We start from the raw sequence: 16,749 nt of genomic DNA, 5'->3' as shown, positions 1-16,749 counted from the left end.
TGTTGGAATTTACGTTATTATTTAGCAAATCTGAGGATGGGATTTTTATTCATTAAAGTATTTTTTTGTGAATTTCAAAGCATTTAGACTATATTATAGTTAGACTGATGGAATTTTATTTAAAATTGTTTTATTAAAATCCTAACATTAATTATTAAAAAATCATAATTTACAGAGATCAAGAAACTAATATAATATTTCACAAAACTTCCAAATTTTCAGACTTTTGAACTCTTTGTACTAGAGAAACCACAAATAGTGTTCTGTATGACTAGTTTCAGCTTTTCTGTCTGAAAATAATTGAATTATTCAAGAAACGAAAGAACAACTCACATGTTGTACCCAAACTTTTCGTATTCGGGGATCGAATAACAATGAGCACAAAGGATCCACGTTGAGAGCAATTGCCCTGAAAATTTAAAAATTTGAAGGTATTTTCAAGGGTCTTTATTTTTCATTTATGTGCGTCAAAAGAGGAATGAAATTTTCTGCGAAAAAGAAACGAAGAAAAATTATTTTGAAGTGAACATTTTCGAATTTACAAAAAGCTACAACTATTCTTGTGTTTAGAAATTCATTTGTAATATTTTTGAAAATAATTTTTATATACTCAAAAAATCTAATAAACTCTTTTTTAGCAATAAAAACATTATTTTTCAAATATTACATCGAATTATTTAATCACAATAATTAATTTAGCTTGAGTCGGGAAATTTTATTGAATCTAATTTAAATTTAAATATTAAAATGAAAATATTGTAAAAAGTAAATATTCATTTAGTCTATTTTCTCGTCAAAAAACAATCTCTCCAATCTATTCTGACATCGTCCGAATTTTTATTAGCATAATCTCTTTTTTTCGCTCACTCTCAAAAAAAAAGCATTCCTAGGACTAATTTCGTGCAGTCTGGACTAGTCGGCTAACCATAAATCTCTTGAATTCTAATCAAATCTGACATGTTTCCACTTACCAAGCAAGGGTTTTCAATGAATTCATTGTAAATGGTACAATTAAATGATCGGCTTTATAGAAATTTGAGCATATTATCATTGAACTGTCTGAAAAAAGCGAGAGTTTTTTAATTGAAAAAACGGACCAGTCGAATAGATTTGTTGTTTTTCACGAAAGCCGTTTTATATAATGGGGTTATTCAAGTAGTGTCGGAAAATTAAAAAGTGTAGAAAAATTACGTCACAACTGTATTCAAGTGTATAAAAATATGTATTTAAATACAATTGTGACGTCACAAATGTATTTAAATACATTTTGCTAAATTACTTGAATAACCCCATAAGTAAAAAGACAATAATTCTCCAGATTTCGAACTTTTTTTTAATTCTTACCAATACTTGTACCAACAAGATAAAACGAAGGAATTGCTTCAGTTAGAGTAATCAATGTAAAAGTGAATAGTGTCCATGCAAGACGGGTCCGGGCTGATTTAGATACAGAGTTATCGGTTGTAAAGTCTCCAATCTGAAATTAAAGAGTATGATAATTTGTTCATGTTGAATAGAAGTAATGTATTTTTCGAAAATCAACTTTTTCTCGTTGCTAAATTTTCTTTATTAAAATAATTTTCCAAAGATTATTGGTTCAGTTGAAAATATGTAGCGTAGTCAACATTGAAACTCAAGTTTGTACTTTTATGATATCATTTTAGCTTTTTGCTGATATTTTCAATTTTCAAGCATTCCAGACTCATGTGAGGGATCCCTAGTGGGCTATTCAAAATGTGACGAATTTTATATGTTTGTTCAAAAATTTTAAGTGAAGAAGTAACACGGGGTTCGAGTAAAATAAATCTGAATTTTTATAAACTAGAAGTCTATATTTTGACAGAAAAACTTACACTTTCGGATCGATTTTTGTAGAAACATAAAGTCACCAAAACAAATGATAATGTGACAATTGGGATGAGAAATGACGTCAAAATTAGTACTACTAAAATGATTTTTTTTATTTTCTCAGAAACTAAAAATAAAGTAGTCTTACACATTATCATATTGGTTATTGGTTGACAATGTTTTAAATCACATTGAAATGGTCCATCTGATAGATCAGCAGCTTGAAACATGGCTGTTGTGATCTGAGTATAAATCAGGTGACAAGAAACTTTAACTCATGCCTCCTTTATTTGAAATTTAATTTATATGTATGTAGTTTGTCAACTGCAAAAATTCGACAAAGGTGTTTTTTCGATTGGCAATAAGAAAAACCCGTCTTTAAAATAAGAAGAATCATTCTTTGGGCTTTCAAAAATATGTTAGTCAAGGTCACCAGATCGTGTAAAAGTGTTCTTACCGCTAACACTACTGATGTTATCAAATTGGCAATTGCAAACTTGTACACAGTTCGGACAGATATTCGGTTACTGTACAATATGGGTCGTATTGTTGCGAGGTACAAAAGGATTGCGGAGCCAACGTACGAGCCTGTAAAAGAAATGGATCATAACCTGAAATGTCGTCTGTAGAAGAATCAGTAATCAATTATCTTGTTAAATTAACCCATGAGGTGTACTATTTTTTACTCAACTTGTAGCCGACATATTACGAGTCTCTGAGTACTGTTCTCGACATAAATTTGAATGAAAACTCCCCTAGCAGGCTGTAAAAGCTGAGATCATCAATTAGAAAAAACAAGAAATAGATAGTGAAGCTTGATGTGATTAGCTGAAGAATTCTTAGAGCCAACATGATAACACATGCGGTAAGTGCTGAAATTGCTCTGCTCACCATGAAAATATACTGTTTCTTCGTTCTGAAAAGAACAAGAAGGTGAAACCTGTTTTTTTATCAAATGATTTTGATATATGGTCTTATGGGAGAAATCTCGAATTTTTTTAAACTGGTACTATATATAGTATATATATATGTAACCTTAAAGTTCCACGCTTGCAAAAATCGAATCAATTAACAAATTTAATATTTTTGCTTTTCTAGTAGAACAGGAATACTGCTTTCCATTTTTTTTTTTGACTTTTAATAGAATTTTCGGATCCTTTTGGGATCCTGTTTTCCAAAATTAAGAGACGGGGGGCACCCAGGTTGGATAACAGGTTGGTGGCTCTAGCGAACCGAGTGGTCTTGGTCTTCTGGTCTGGTAACAATTTTTGGTTTTTTGGTTTCGCTGGTCTGGTTGAGAAAAATGAGATCCTTCCCAACCTGGTAAGAGTGTACAGTGACCACTAGCCCCTTCCGTTCGAAGGATCTGAAAATGATAGATCGTAGAAGATTTATCAGAAATGCCCGCAGCCGACAAAAAACGATGTAGCGTCGGCGTGCGTAAAAGGCGTTTGTTCCAATCGAAATTTATATTACGCTTACAGAGCGCAAGCTCACGCTACATCGTTTTTTGTCGGCTGCGGGCGGTTATGATAAATCGTCTACGATCTTTATTTTCAGATCCTTCAGACGGAAGAGGCGACAGGTCACTGTACCCATTCCCCCAGGTTGGAGAGGATCTCATTTTCTCAACACCAATCAAACCCAACCAAAATTGTTACCAAACCAACCATACATCACTCGGTTCGCAAGAGCCATCAAACCACTCTCAGAAGGGGTATTTTCAATCCAACCTGGGTGCCCCCCGTCTCTTAATTTTGGAAAAAAGATCCCGCAAGGGATCCGAAAAACATAAAGAAAGTAGAAAACGAAAGACTGCTGCATTCCTGTTCCACTTTCAAAACACTGTTCGAAATATTGAATATCACCGATTTTGGTCCATTTTTTAATTTGGACAAAGTTTTTACTGAAAACTTTTGCAAAGTCTAAAGCGTTTTAGAGTTTGCATGACTGAATGACGGACAGTAATTATTTATTAAACTACACTAAAAGAGTAACTTACATATCATTCATTTCTGTGAACTCCGGTACTAAAATTGACAAATAATATGCATTTAGAAAGCATGCAACAACGAATAAAGTGCATGGTATTAGAAAATCAATCCAAAAAATGATTGACTCGATTGTTTCGACATCCTGGAAGAAAATAATTATTATCATTTCATTTTTATTTGTTTTAAATTGATGGAAGCGCCTACCTCCTGCCTGAATGCGTTTCTTGGCAAACTTGAACAATTTCGACGAATTTTCAAATAATGATGATACTTATGGAAATTGCGTAAACCGAACGCTAACATCAAAAAATTTCAAAAAATAGGCGATAGACAACAAGGAATAAGATAGGCAAAGAGTTAATGACACACTACGAAATAACAATGAAAAACGTTTTCATTCGATTTCTCCAAACTTTTTAATATTTAATGTTACCTGAACAAGTGTACATTGATTCGTAGTATTCGTGCAATTCAAGTAATACGGTTCATACGGCGAATGATATGAACAGTTTTCAAAAATATTGGCCATATTTTTCCTGCAGTGCCGCACGACACTCTCGACACGTGTATGTAGGTGTATTTCTTATCAGGAAAGGATTAACACTTGTGAAAGTGACGAAAAGCCGAGCCTCTTGACTCATTTCCTCTGAATTTTCTATGTATTTGTGTACTTGAGTAATTTCAGATTGTGAAACACGCTTCTAAAATGACTAATTTCCAAAGACGATGTGAAGGAAATTTAACAATTAGAAAAAAACCTCCTTTTCCTTTGTTTGTATCTCCTAGAGAGTTCGAATAACACTTAAGATAATTAATTATGTATTAAGGATTTATTGCAACACCGGCTGATAATAATACAAAAAACCAGTTTTTAAATTTTGTACTGTGATGATATTAATAGGAATTTTCAAAAAATATACATTTTTCCAATGACAGAAGTCTACTGACAGAAGTGAGACTTGAACTATTTGTCCTGAATTTCCTTATTTAGATTTGAATGGCAACACGCTTCAAAAGATCTTCCAATGATTATGCTCAGTCTGCTTACCTGAAAGCCCTTTAATTATATTTACACACATAGACTAAACCTTACATGTTCTACCCAAACTTTTCTTATTCGAGGGTCAAATAGCAATGCACAAAGTGGGTCGACGATCAGAGCTATTCCCCTGAAATCTACAAATGTAATATGTCTGCAACAATAATATTGTAAGCATATCGAATCTCCCTCTGGGAACGGGACTTAGGCGGAGCACCAAAAATTCCACCTGATAGGTCAATGTTTCCAGTGAGACCCATCGATCTTTTGGAAAATCCTTATTTGAGATCTCCAAAATAATTTAGGGGGACAATTTTCAATTAGAACAATTTAAATAGGTGTTTTGATATTTCATTGCATTTCACTAACCAGGCAAGTGTCTGGAATGAGTTCATAATGGCAGGTATGAACAAATGATCAGCTTGGTAAAAGTTTACGCATATTGTAATTGTATCCTCTGAAATAAATAAAGAATTATCACGCTAGCGAATTGGTTTTTATTTATTGAGTTTCACCACTTTTTTACGATCCGCGGATGTATAATTTCACCGTTCTTTTTCATTCATAGAAAATTATTTTGAACTGGCAAACCACATTACACGTTTTACACTACAACCCTACCAACTCGCAGATTGACTAGAAAAGACGATGGAATCATTTCAGTGAGACTAATTAATGTAAAAGTGAATAATGTCCATGCAAGACGGGTCCGTGCTGATTTATATACAGAGTTGTCAACTGTGAAGTTACCAATCTGGAAACATAATGTGTGCACATTATTTTTATTACAAATACTCAAATTTTGTAATCTAATTGCGCAAAGGAATTAAACTTACACTTTGGGTTCGACTTTTTTGGAAGCATAGCGTTACTAATACAAACGTCAATGTAATTATTGGGATCAGGAATGACGTGGCAATTATTACAACTGAAAGTATTCGTTTTTGATTCATGTTTTGAGATAGGTCAAACTAACACATTGCAATATTAATAATTGGTTGACAATGCTGAACATCACAATGGAAAAAGCCATCCGAAACTTCGGCTGCTTGGAATATCGCAGTTGTTACCTAGAGTGACAGATATTTTCTCCCAAAAAACTTTATAACCTACCGCTAGTACAACTGCTAGAAGAACATTGACAAGCGCAAATTTATAAACGATTCTCACGGAAATCTGAATGCTGTAGAAAATTGGTCGGACAGTTGCAAGGTACAGGAGAAGTGTGGAGCCAACATAAGAGCCTGAAAAAATAGAGCCGACAACCATATTCCCGCTTGACAATAGTTAATTGTAAGGGAATAGAAACCATGTCGGTTTTCTGAATACTAGGTGTCAGCTGCTAATTTTCATGCAGCTGGCAGAAACAGTTTTTTCTTTATCAAAATGTGAAAAACTAACCAAGAAGACTGTAGAAACTCAGATCGTCAATCAGAAAAAATAAAAAATAAACGGTGAAACTTGTGGAAAGCATTTTCAACAATCGTAGAACCATCATTATAGAAGATGCAGAAAGTGAAGATATACCACGACTGACAACAAAAATGTACTGCTTTTTAGTTCTGAAACATTATTACTTGCAAATGTTCCCTAATGAAAAGCTTCGCCACAAAGTTACATGCACTACTAATCAAGGTGAGTCAGTAACTCACGTGTCATTCATTTTTCTGAATTCAGGTATTAATATTGATAAATAATATCCGTTTAAGATAAATGCAATCACAAATAAAGTGAATGGAATACATAAATTGGCCCAAAAGTCGATTGCCTGAATAATACCGACGTCCTGGAAACTGGCACTTTTAATCAGATGTGTTTTCGTTTTTTTTCATTGTTTAATTTTCAAGTATTCACCAGCACCCTTAAAAAATATGAGAAAAATTATTAAATTCAACATTTTGAAAGTTTGCATTATTTATAAATCAATAATCCAAAAAAAAAAACACACAAGTAACACTCTAAAATTTGTGTGAAATTTTTGATTAAAACTTAAGACCAACCTGAATAAGAACACATTGATTAGTTGTGTTTGTGCAATTTAGAAAGTATGGCTCGTATTTCGAATGATATGAACAATTTTCGAAAATATTTTGCATTTCCCCATAGGAAACTATAGGAATCTAAAACCCCTACCAGCAGTTCATACGCTTCTTATCAGTAAGGATTATCACTTGTAGAAAAAGAGTTGCGACTCATTTCTTTTGAAGTTTTTCGATTTCCGTGGGAGTGAGTCCATAAAGTTTCTAGAACCTTTGCGTAGTACTTTTTACACATTTTCAGTTGTTTTTTGGTTTCTGATAAGACTTTTTCGTCGAATAATGTACTTGCGAGTGGGTCCAATATGAGAACTAGCGCCCTGAAAATTATATTTTGAAGCAAAAGAAAATTTATGAGGATAAACTACCAAACAATAGAATTCATTGAAGTAAAAATAGTGGCATCAACCAAACGATCAGCTTGATAAAAGTTATTACAAGTATTCAGAGCATTGTCTGCTTTAAGTCCAATCAGTAGACTCTCTGGGATCCCTTCAGCTAAACTGATTACTATAATTGCTGTGAGAGTCCATCCAAGCCGCCCTCGAGCATGGTGAAGAGTTTGGGAAGATGTGTAACTTCCGAGTTTTTTGGCTTTTCGAATATGAAAGCTCAGGCAAATAAAGACAAAAGACAGGATGATTATTGTGATAAGAAATGCAAAGCTGACGATTATAACTGAAAAAGTAATAAATTATTGAACGTTGTAATCACGATTTATCTCTATCTGAGACACTCCTTATAAACAACATGCAGTATGAAATCTCACAATTTATCAAACCAACAATTGGACTGCAAACTTGGGAGTCACACTTAATAGGGCCAGGCACATAACCAGCGGTTTGAAATAACCCAGTAGGAACTGATACCACAACTGCCAGAATCCAATTTAATATTGCAAATATGTAAATTTTTCGAAGGCGCAGATGGGTGGAAAAATAGACTGGGTGAATAACTCCTATGTATAAAAGAACTGCCATTCCGATATAAGACCCTGGAAGTTAAATTAGAAACACATCCGACTTAATCATCAACATTCGCACGTCGTTCGTTGGATCATGCCCGAAATTCAAATTTTATTTTGTATTCAAAATAACTTCAAGAAGCTTTTTACTTTACACTTATAATAATAAATACCTTGTAGACTATAAAAGCTGATATCATTGACAATAACCACCACGGCATACAAGAAATAATTTGATTTCGTACTTCCAGGCGGAAAATATACATACAATATACATCGAAGAATTAATAGTGTTAGTGCTGCACTAATAGATGATACACATCTACTCACAACAAATACGTATCTTTTTTGAGTTGAATGACTCATTTTTAAGTATAATGGAAGGACAATTGTCATAAAATAAACATTGAGTATTCCTGCAATTGTGAAGAGAATGCAGGAAATGTAGAAATCTAGAATAGTTAGAAGCTCGGCCACCACCGCAAAATCATGGATGAGCTCACAGGGACGGGATGTATTAGTGCAGTTGAGGAAATATTGTTCGATGGGATAATGGTTAGTGCAATTGGAAAACAGGTTCGTGGTGGACATCTGATTGGAAATGAGAAATGATAAGAGAGAAAGTAAATGAAGATTAAAAAGTGGTCGACTGTGAGAAGGAACAATTTTTTGTTTCGAAACAATAATTTGAATGCCAAAATGTAATTATTGTAGGCCGATACGTTGTCAGGTTTGTCGCATAATCTTCGCTTTTTCTTTGGCTTCGACAATATGTACCTGCACAAGACTAACGAGGCTCACCAGTTGAGATGGGAAACAAGCAGTAGAGTGTTTTTTTCATTTCTGGGAGGCACGAAGCAGGCAGTGTTATTATGGGTAGCCACAATATGAAGAGCTGCATGACTGTGTCTACATAATTCGAAGATTTGCTCTATAGAGCTTACTGTTTAAAAAAAAAGAAAGAACTGGCCGGGACATTAATCTTCGAATTATGTAGACACAGTCATGCAGCTCTTCATATTGTGGCTACCCAAAATAACAATGCCTGCTTTGTATACCCACATCTCATTCGAAAAACATATGAATAACTTAATTGTTTCTTTGTAAAATAATTTGTTTCACATATAAATAATTTGAAAATAGTTATGAACATCACAATGGCGCTAATGCTGCAGCAGAAGAAATATTTGGAATCTTCTCACGAAGCCATCGAAATTGTTGTTTTACTTTTTCCGAGACCTTTTTGTCGAAGAAAATATTGACGATGGGGTCCAAAATGAACAGGAAGATCCTGAAATAAAAATGAAAATTATTTATTGATTGTTAAAGTAAAGCTTATCTGCCTGCCTACTAAATGAAATCTTTAGACATCACTTACCATACAACTGACTCACAGAGTCCTGCAATAACTTCTCCCATAAACTTATTTGCTTTGTAGAAACCTTTACAAGTCTCAATATCATGAGGTGCTACGTCAAGTAAAAACACGTATGGAATAATTTGAGCCGCTGCAATAAGGCAAACTGCAATAATTGACCAACCAAGACGATTGCGGACCCGTTTCACAGAGGATGCAGATGAGGAAAGAGTATTTGACTGGAAATTCCAAGTTTTACTATTTTTCTATAAAAATACTTACTCTTTTCAATTTCCTGCTACTTCTCACCAAAGAGATAAATACAAAAAATAAAATAGCAATTGTGAACACCAAGCAAACACTGGCAATTATAACTGTAACTTGTAGATTTAGTAGACATTTGAATTGAATTTCTGTAGTTACATTCAATGAGATTCACCCATGGTACACAGGTTGATAAGCTGCAGTTGATAACTCCGGGACTTTGAATTGCTGCTTGAAACACACCGATAGGTATCTGAAGTATAATAATCTCAATTCCGAATAAAAATTGCAAGTCATTACAGAAACCATATCCTAATAGTGTTCAATTAGTATTTTTAATATATCTGGCCATAAAAACTTACTGAAATTACCAATGAAGTCAAATAAATTCCCAAAACTAAAATATAGACAAATCGTAAAGTGATGAGAGATCTGAAGTACACCGGATACATTACTCCAACATAGAAAAGAAGCGCCAACGCGGCATAGGACCCTGAAACAGGTTTGAAATTATTTGTACGTAAAACGTTCCGCACTGTTTAAGTCAAACAAAAGATGTATGTCATTTGAAAGAGCAAGTTTCAAATAGGTCACAACAAAAGGTTAAGCTGTATACGAGGACTTAATAATCAACTTGTTCTAGCTCCATTCCCATTTCATTTTTTCAACAAAAAAACAGAGTTTGTGACTATTTTTGTGATTTCACACCTTTTTTGTGACAATCGCAAGACAGGCAATGATTAATCACTGTTTGATAAGCACTTTAAAATTTTGTAAATTGGGCAATAAAAGAACAATAAAAAATTACCTAAAAATCCGAACATACTGGTATTGCTGACAGTATTCATTAGGGCATATAGGATGAATGTTGATGGATGTGAATTCAAAAAATGTTTCATTACAGTTGTGCTCAAAATCATTGGAATAACCATAAATATACAGGAAAGACATCGAGTCACTAAGAAAATATATCGCTTCTGTAGTTCTTCTTCAGTTTCGAAAAGTAATGGAAGTGTTACACAGAGGCAATATAAATTGATAAGTGCTGTTGCAGAGAATAGTGATATTGATATGTAATATGCATTGAATGTTATAGAAATTGCTGTGTTTAGATCCTGAAAACTAAGATGATCTCCTATTGGAAATAAATTAAATTTATTGGCGAGAATTTGTTTCTCAAACTTAAAAAAGTCAGGGGTTTTATCTCAATTTTAAAGTTGGAATTTTAACACTGCAAAAATTTCCTCTCAAATATCTGATTTTCAAGAAAAAAACCAACTTGTTACCTGAATCAAAAGACACGGAGCCGAAGTAAGTGTACAATTTTCGAATAAAATCTCATTTTGATAATGAATTGAACAGTTTTCGAAAAGACTTTGATTGTTCATTTCATCAAATAATTTGACGCAATTTCGTCTGGATTTTTTCTTCGATAAAAACTATGTTTGCTCTTTGGATTACAACTGAAAATGTGCCAAAATTGTCGCGTTGTTCTTTTTTTTAATAGTTTCTTCGTTTTTTTCAATGTTGCTTGTTTTGGGAATGAGGTAATTCTACGGGTTCTCGTATTTATTCTTGTACCTACCTTATGCCTACCTGCCTACCTACACATTTTTGCCGTGGCAGGTTTGTTCAGGTACATGTTGTACAATTTTTAATTTAAAAACCGAAATTGTACTAAAAACCTTTTTTTCACGCGAAGCTTCTGAGGTAGATAGGTACAATTCTTCCTGCCTACCTACCTACTTCCTGGATGTTTGTGTATAGTCACGAAACAGACGTAGGTCACCTTTAGTGCAAGCTAAATTACAAATCGAAAAATTGGAAATAAACATTCATTCGAGTTCGTGTTTTATAATACTATTACTCCATTACAGAATCTCTAAATTTCACTGGTCTCCGTGAAATTTTCCGGGTTGCTCCGTTTCGTAACTTTTCGAACCAAGCCTACACAGCTTTTCCGCATCCATTTTACCTGCAAACGTATTAATTTCATCTTTTTTGATTTTCAAAAATGGTTTTTATACCTGGTCAGTAGCCTTTTTGGATACAGTTCTATCGAAAATAATATTAATCAGTGGATCAATTATCAGTGCAATGCTCCAAATTGAAGACTCCGTTAGGGCAAACACAGCATATTGAATAACTTTGCCAGAATGGTAAAAGTAGTAACATCCAGTGACTACGGAATCTGAAAATGGTTGTTGTTATAGTGAAAACAATTTCTGACTTGGCGGAAATTGCGCGTAAATTATGATGCATTTCAACTTTCTGGGTTATTCAAGTAATTTAGCAAAATGTATTTAAATAGTATTTAATTATAAGTAATTATATTTAATTATAATAGTATTTAATTATAAAATGTATTTAATTATAAGTGACGTCACAAATGTATTTAAATACATATTTTTATACACTTGAATACAGTTGTGACGTAATTTTTCTACACTTTTTAATTTTCCGACACTACTTAAATAACCCCATTATTACCAAAACTTACGCTTCTTTTTGGTTTCTGAGATGACGAAGGGAATAACTTCAGCTGCAACCAACAAGAGCACGGCAAAAAGTGTGAATTTTAATAAACGAACTGCGGAATTTAACGATGTATTTGAAGTGGTATCCAGCTGAAATATGTTGAAATATATCTTAATATATACAGTTACAAATCATTTCTAAAAAATTATACGGTGTGGATTATCAATAACTTCTACTATTGCTGTTAGGTGTGACGTCACATCTCACCTTTTTGAACTCCTTCCGATGACGACACAATGAGATCAACACAAAGGTTAGCGTAAGCGTAGTTGTAATAAGAGATCCAAAAACGAGAACAACTGAAACAATTTGGTAAATACATATTATCAATAAAGTATTGTTACAATTGATTAAGGTGATCAACGGAGCACACGCTGTATCTGTGCAACTCATTGAGCTAGTTGGAACAGTCATTAGAGCTTGAAATATTGCAAGAGGTATCTGGAAAAATGAAAAATCATAGAAATGAAAATGGAAATATGAAACTTGCTGATATAAAAATCGATATCACAAATATTATGCAAACCGCTATGTAGACTATTCGTAAGGTTAGGTGTTGATTGAAAGCAATGGGGTTCAGGACGCCGAGGTAAAGAATTCCAGCCATTCCAACGTACGATCCTGCAGATTCAAATTTACTATGTACATGTACAGTATAGTACACAATTTTACCAGTACAACATTCTATATAACAATTGCTGAAATTTTACCCTATCAACAAGGTAATACATTTATATGTTCCTAGTTCTTTGGTAGAGTTTTACAGAACTTCACATCAGAAGTGTCCTCTACACTGTAGTAGAGGATCCAGTACCCCCAATTTATGAAAGAGCGTTTTTTTACTGAATCATGCTAAACAATACGCTACGCAGTTCGCTTTAACATTACTATAAATAGTTATCCATTGCACAAAAATTTTTTCGGCAAGTTTGAAAAACATCAATCGTAACGGTTGAGCTTGGTACTTTCTTTCGCAATATAACAAATTCCGTGGCGTGTCTCGCGGAGCCAAGATTTTCAGTTTTTTTGTTGTTTTATAGCTTACCTAGTAAGACATATGTACTTCCAATATTCAATGCGAGTGCCAGCACATAATATGGCAAATTGTCCTGGCTTGGCGCAATGAATCGAAGATAAATGCATTGTATTAGAAGCCAAGCAACTACAAGTAACAGCCCAGATATACATCTAGTTATCAGGAATACGTATTTCTTTTTAGAGTCATCCTTCATTCGACGGTATAGTGGAATTGTTATTATGAGACAGTAAATGTCCAATAGAGCAGCTATTGAAAATAGAGCAACTGATGTATAATAATCCACGTAGGCGATTGTGATTGCTGATTGGATTTGCTGAAAATGGAAAAAATTGGAGAGGATACGGTTGAATTGTTTTTATATTGTCAACAATAATATTTGAGAACTCTATTCAGGAGGTTACTGTAAGACTAATGTAGAAACTCTGGAATACTATTTCTAACAGTTTTTTTTTTAACTATTAAACAATTATTGGTTTTCCGAAACTGTGGCTGGTCAGGTTTTTTTTTTTTAAATAAATCTTGTACCTATTGTCAAACAATTTTTAAACTTTTTTTTTGAAATTTCGATGTTTTTTAACTTTAAGAAAATATTCGCATTTGAACTCCCTTAATGAAATTTTGTAAATAACCAAATTAATAAAATTATAAAACTCACTGAAACGGCATGACATGGATTTGTGGAATTCGTGCACGTTTCCAATAAAATTTCGAATTCATAGTGTTTCGAACAATTGGCAAAAATTGATGTGGTATAATGATTTTGAGTCATTTTTTGGAAATTGAATGTCATTGACACAAAATGGACATAAAAATGATAGGGAAAAGGTTGTTTGTTTAAGGAATTACCTTAATGCTTCATTCAAAATTTAGGTATCATCTTCAGTTATGATGACACTTTTTATGATGATTAAGATAAAGCAGGGATGAGCTTTGATTGCATAAATCTTATCTGTAACTAATTTTTAAAGATTTTTCAGGTTCTGCCACAAATCTATTTATGTAAACAAATTATTAGGAACTTTCCAAAAGAATAATTTTGTAATTAGCAGTTTTTGAGTAGACTTTGATTGTTCTGTTCATCAAATAATTATTCTAGATTTTTATATTTTTATAACTTAAGTTTTTAGAATGTTTTCAGAAGTTTGAAAATGTTAGATGTTTGAATCCTTGAGAATTATTTTTAAAAATCTTTAATTTGTTACACTGAAATTTTTTTTTTTGAAGTTTTTCCAAATCAATATCATTTTATCTCAGATTTTCTTTCCGAATTAGATTTTATTCAGTTAACAAAAACAAAATAAGAACTTGGTCTTAAAACGACATAACTTACAGATACAAAATAAATATTTAAAAAATTATGCAAATGAAAATTACTCGTGAGGTGAGATATTGACTGCAGGTTTCATTATTCAGGCAGGGTATACTATAGATAGGAATCTGTTTCCACACAAAACTGAGAAGATGGAGGTAACAGTAATCATTCAATTTGAGATTGATCTTTAATGATTTTATCATTTCTTGATAATGAAGAAGATGAAGCACAAAAGACTTTTGATCTCAGAAATTTCATCTGAAATTAATTTTTAAAATTAGATTCTTCAGTTTTGCCACAAAATCTCTGACTACTGTGTTTTTGATGATTATGTTCTCAATAACTAGCTGTTGTAGATTTCTATCGTTTTCCACAAAAAAAAATAGAAAACATACTTACCTGAGAACTGAAAACTTTCGAAATGCGTTTGTCAAAGGAAAAGTTTATAATTGGGTCCAGTAGAAATGTTATTGATCTGAAATTGATTTTTCAATTTTAAGAAAATACAAGTCACTAGTGATCCAGATGGGCCATTTATTTTAAAAGGACATGGTGCAGAGAAAAAAATGTTATCGAACCCTAAAAATGTCTCCAATGATGATACGATAGCTGGGAAAATTAAACTATTTGCATTGTAGAAATCGTAACAGTCATCTGATATTGATTCAGCTGAAAAAAAAACAATAAATGGGAGCAACATCTACCGTAATTGGCAGTGAAATTTGAAACTACCGTATTTCTTTTATTAGTTTTGCAATGGAATATTTTACTTTGGCTCTTTTCTTTCAATCTTTTATAAAAATGTTATTTTGTTCGTCTCCAATCTTTTCACGTCACTTACATTTTCCAAACGCTGCAAGTAACCCAGTTGGTATTAACTCAACGCAACATAAAATGACCAAAATAGTAGTTGTCCATGTTAGTCGGCTTTTTCCATGATTGAATGCAGAAGATGACACGTTTCCCATTTTCTTGGATTTATAACTGTGCCAGTGGAGAGATACTGTGACAAAGAGCAATGTGCCGGTGCATCCCATAAGGATGAGACATGCTATGCAAACTGAAATAAAATAATGAAAAAGACGTGCCTACTACATTTATGCCTATCGCATATTTCTCGGCTAGAAATGGGTAGCTTTCCATATTTCTCCCACAAGGTAGGCAGGCAGCCCCCCACTAAAACTTACACAACAACCATTTAACGATAAGTTCACAACTTTCACTATCACATTTTATAGGGCCGTCTATTTCGTCGGCTGCTTGAAATAAGCCAAATGGAATCTAAAATTTTTATACCAAAAATATAGTCATTAAACTTTTTCTTACCGCAACACAAACCGAAAATAAAACTATCGCGAATGCAATGATGTATATCGTTTTAAGAGTAAACTTGTCACGATAAACCAGTGGACGCATCACTCCGAAATATGTCATCATGGCGACACCGGTGAAGGAACCTGGAATCAACTGAAACTTGCGGTACAACTAGGCTTCCATGGAGGCACGAGGCAGGCGAAGGTTGATTTGAAGGCGTCTTGGAATTCTTAAGCTCCGGCTTACCTAACAAACTCAAAATACTAAAGTCGTAGATAATAAATAATACTGCAAAAAATGCAAATGTATCCCGAAATGGAATATCGATAAAGTAAGTTGACTGAATTATTATTATACATAGAGCAATGAGAATTGCAGCTGACAATCTTACAACTACAAATATGTATTGTTTGCGGGATCTGAAGTTTATTTGGAATTAATTTTGAAATTAGACAAAAATAGCGAGAGAAGATATATCGTTTGTTTCAGATGATTTCAAAATTTACAAACTGATAAGTTACGTAAAACATTTTCATCTGCATACTGTTAGCTAATAATTTATTATTAGGCCAATTGAAGCCAACAAAGTTTGAATATTTTAAACTCACTGCTTTTTGAGACTTTTCAGTATTGAAATTGTAACTAAAAGACAATAAGTATCAACAAGTACAGCCAAAAAACACATGGCAGAAGGTATATAAAATCCCATCCAAATCATAAGTGAGTGAGCAGTATTCATTTTCTGGAATTATTATTATCAAATAGTCTAATTCTAAAGTGCACCAGTTTTGACGCGCAGATTTTTCAATTTAGAATTTTTTAGAAAGTTTTAATTGTATTCCTCTTGGACAACCTAACAAACCTGCAGCAATTGACATGGATTCGATGCATTGACACATTTTTGTAGGTTCTTTTCAAATGAATAGTGGGTAGAGCAATTTTCAAAAATATTTGTCATTTGAAACAAAAATCGATATAATGCTATAAACCATTTTCCAAGTGTTAACTGATAAGAATTGATGATTCAATTCTATGAGGCGATAA

The 16,749-nt window shown here is 33.1% G+C and overlaps 6 protein-coding genes across 9 annotated transcripts; all 6 read right to left on the bottom strand.

Moving 5' to 3' along the window:
- Window positions 1-113: 113 nt before the first annotated feature.
- On the bottom strand, window positions 114-4,371 carry B0244.4 (the record flags this gene model as incomplete). 3 transcript variants are annotated; one of them, NM_001268000.2, is made up of 10 exons in its annotated part: window positions 114-290; window positions 334-409; window positions 972-1,059; window positions 1,345-1,477; window positions 1,854-1,945; window positions 1,997-2,090; window positions 2,306-2,436; window positions 2,604-2,764; window positions 3,851-3,984; window positions 4,276-4,371. In NM_001268000.2, 10 exons carry the CDS (start codon window positions 4,369-4,371, stop codon window positions 219-221), a joined length of 1,077 nt encoding a protein of 358 aa, NP_001254929.1. The 3 variants fall into 3 exon arrangements, with proteins under 3 accessions (NP_001254929.1, NP_001254930.1, NP_001254931.1); NM_001268002.2 differs by lacking the exon at window positions 972-1,059 and having other exon boundaries at window positions 248-290; NM_001268001.1 differs by lacking the exons at window positions 1,854-1,945; window positions 1,997-2,090 and having other exon boundaries at window positions 219-290.
- Window positions 4,372-4,660: 289 nt separating this feature from the next.
- Window positions 4,661-6,977, bottom strand: B0244.5 (Putative G-protein coupled receptor B0244.5; the record flags this gene model as incomplete). The annotated part of the gene is made up of 10 exons (NM_065841.6): window positions 4,661-4,890; window positions 4,936-5,011; window positions 5,251-5,338; window positions 5,503-5,635; window positions 5,718-5,809; window positions 5,858-5,951; window positions 5,995-6,125; window positions 6,283-6,443; window positions 6,534-6,667; window positions 6,882-6,977. The coding sequence occupies 10 exons, from the start codon at window positions 6,975-6,977 to the stop codon at window positions 4,807-4,809; spliced, it is 1,089 nt and encodes a 362-aa protein (NP_498242.3). The 3' UTR covers window positions 4,661-4,806.
- A 58-nt stretch (window positions 6,978-7,035) lies between these two features.
- B0244.15 (G-protein coupled receptors family 1 profile domain-containing protein) lies at window positions 7,036-8,472 on the bottom strand (the record flags this gene model as incomplete). Its single annotated transcript, NM_001267999.2, has 4 exons — window positions 7,036-7,237; window positions 7,286-7,595; window positions 7,687-7,911; window positions 8,055-8,472. The coding sequence occupies 4 exons, from the start codon at window positions 8,470-8,472 to the stop codon at window positions 7,036-7,038; spliced, it is 1,155 nt and encodes a 384-aa protein (NP_001254928.2).
- Window positions 8,473-9,033: 561 nt separating this feature from the next.
- Window positions 9,034-10,890, bottom strand: B0244.16 (G-protein coupled receptors family 1 profile domain-containing protein; the record flags this gene model as incomplete). The annotated part of the gene is made up of 7 exons (NM_001350345.1): window positions 9,034-9,172; window positions 9,260-9,477; window positions 9,521-9,612; window positions 9,662-9,755; window positions 9,865-9,995; window positions 10,311-10,617; window positions 10,789-10,890. 7 exons carry the CDS (start codon window positions 10,888-10,890, stop codon window positions 9,034-9,036), a joined length of 1,083 nt encoding a protein of 360 aa, NP_001337305.1.
- On the bottom strand, window positions 10,302-13,848 carry B0244.6 (Putative G-protein coupled receptor-like protein B0244.6; the record flags this gene model as incomplete). The annotated part of the gene is made up of 9 exons (NM_065840.4): window positions 10,302-10,617; window positions 11,245-11,477; window positions 11,530-11,693; window positions 12,003-12,129; window positions 12,248-12,339; window positions 12,385-12,481; window positions 12,531-12,661; window positions 13,086-13,392; window positions 13,735-13,848. The coding sequence occupies 8 exons, from the start codon at window positions 13,846-13,848 to the stop codon at window positions 11,385-11,387; spliced, it is 1,125 nt and encodes a 374-aa protein (NP_498241.3). The 3' UTR covers window positions 10,302-10,617; window positions 11,245-11,384.
- A 485-nt stretch (window positions 13,849-14,333) lies between these two features.
- Window positions 14,334-16,698, bottom strand: B0244.10. 2 transcript variants are annotated; one of them, NM_001382880.2, is made up of 9 exons: window positions 16,568-16,691; window positions 16,314-16,447; window positions 15,952-16,124; window positions 15,718-15,848; window positions 15,579-15,672; window positions 15,233-15,451; window positions 14,970-15,060; window positions 14,791-14,866; window positions 14,335-14,649 (listed from the first exon to the last, which is right to left on the bottom strand). In NM_001382880.2, the coding sequence occupies exons 1-9, from the start codon at window positions 16,661-16,663 to the stop codon at window positions 14,557-14,559; spliced, it is 1,107 nt and encodes a 368-aa protein (NP_001370310.1). In that variant the 5' UTR covers window positions 16,664-16,691; the 3' UTR covers window positions 14,335-14,556. The 2 variants fall into 2 exon arrangements, with proteins under 2 accessions (NP_001348723.1, NP_001370310.1); NM_001361716.4 differs by lacking the exon at window positions 15,952-16,124 and having other exon boundaries at window positions 14,334-14,649; window positions 16,568-16,698.
- Window positions 16,699-16,749: the final 51 nt, after the last annotated feature.

This window comes from Caenorhabditis elegans, chromosome III, assembly GCF_000002985.6.
Source record: "Caenorhabditis elegans chromosome III".
Classification (NCBI taxonomy): Eukaryota; Metazoa; Nematoda; class Chromadorea; order Rhabditida; family Rhabditidae; genus Caenorhabditis; species Caenorhabditis elegans.
This window is presented reverse-complemented; position numbering and strand designations above follow the sequence as displayed.

Bases quoted from the DNA above. Each gene is read 5' to 3' on its own strand.
- B0244.10 (NM_001382880.2), bottom strand. From the start codon at position 16,663: ATGACAAATATTTTTGAAAATTGCTCTACCCACTATTCATTTGAAAAG. The intron at 15,673-15,717 runs GTAAGAAAAAGT...TAAAAATTTTAG, and splicing joins TATTTTCGGTTTGTGTTGCG to ATTCCATTTGGCTTATTTCA. The intron at 14,867-14,969 runs GTTCGATAACAT...AATCAATTTCAG, and splicing joins TCATTGGAGACATTTTTAGG to ATCAATAACATTTCTACTGG.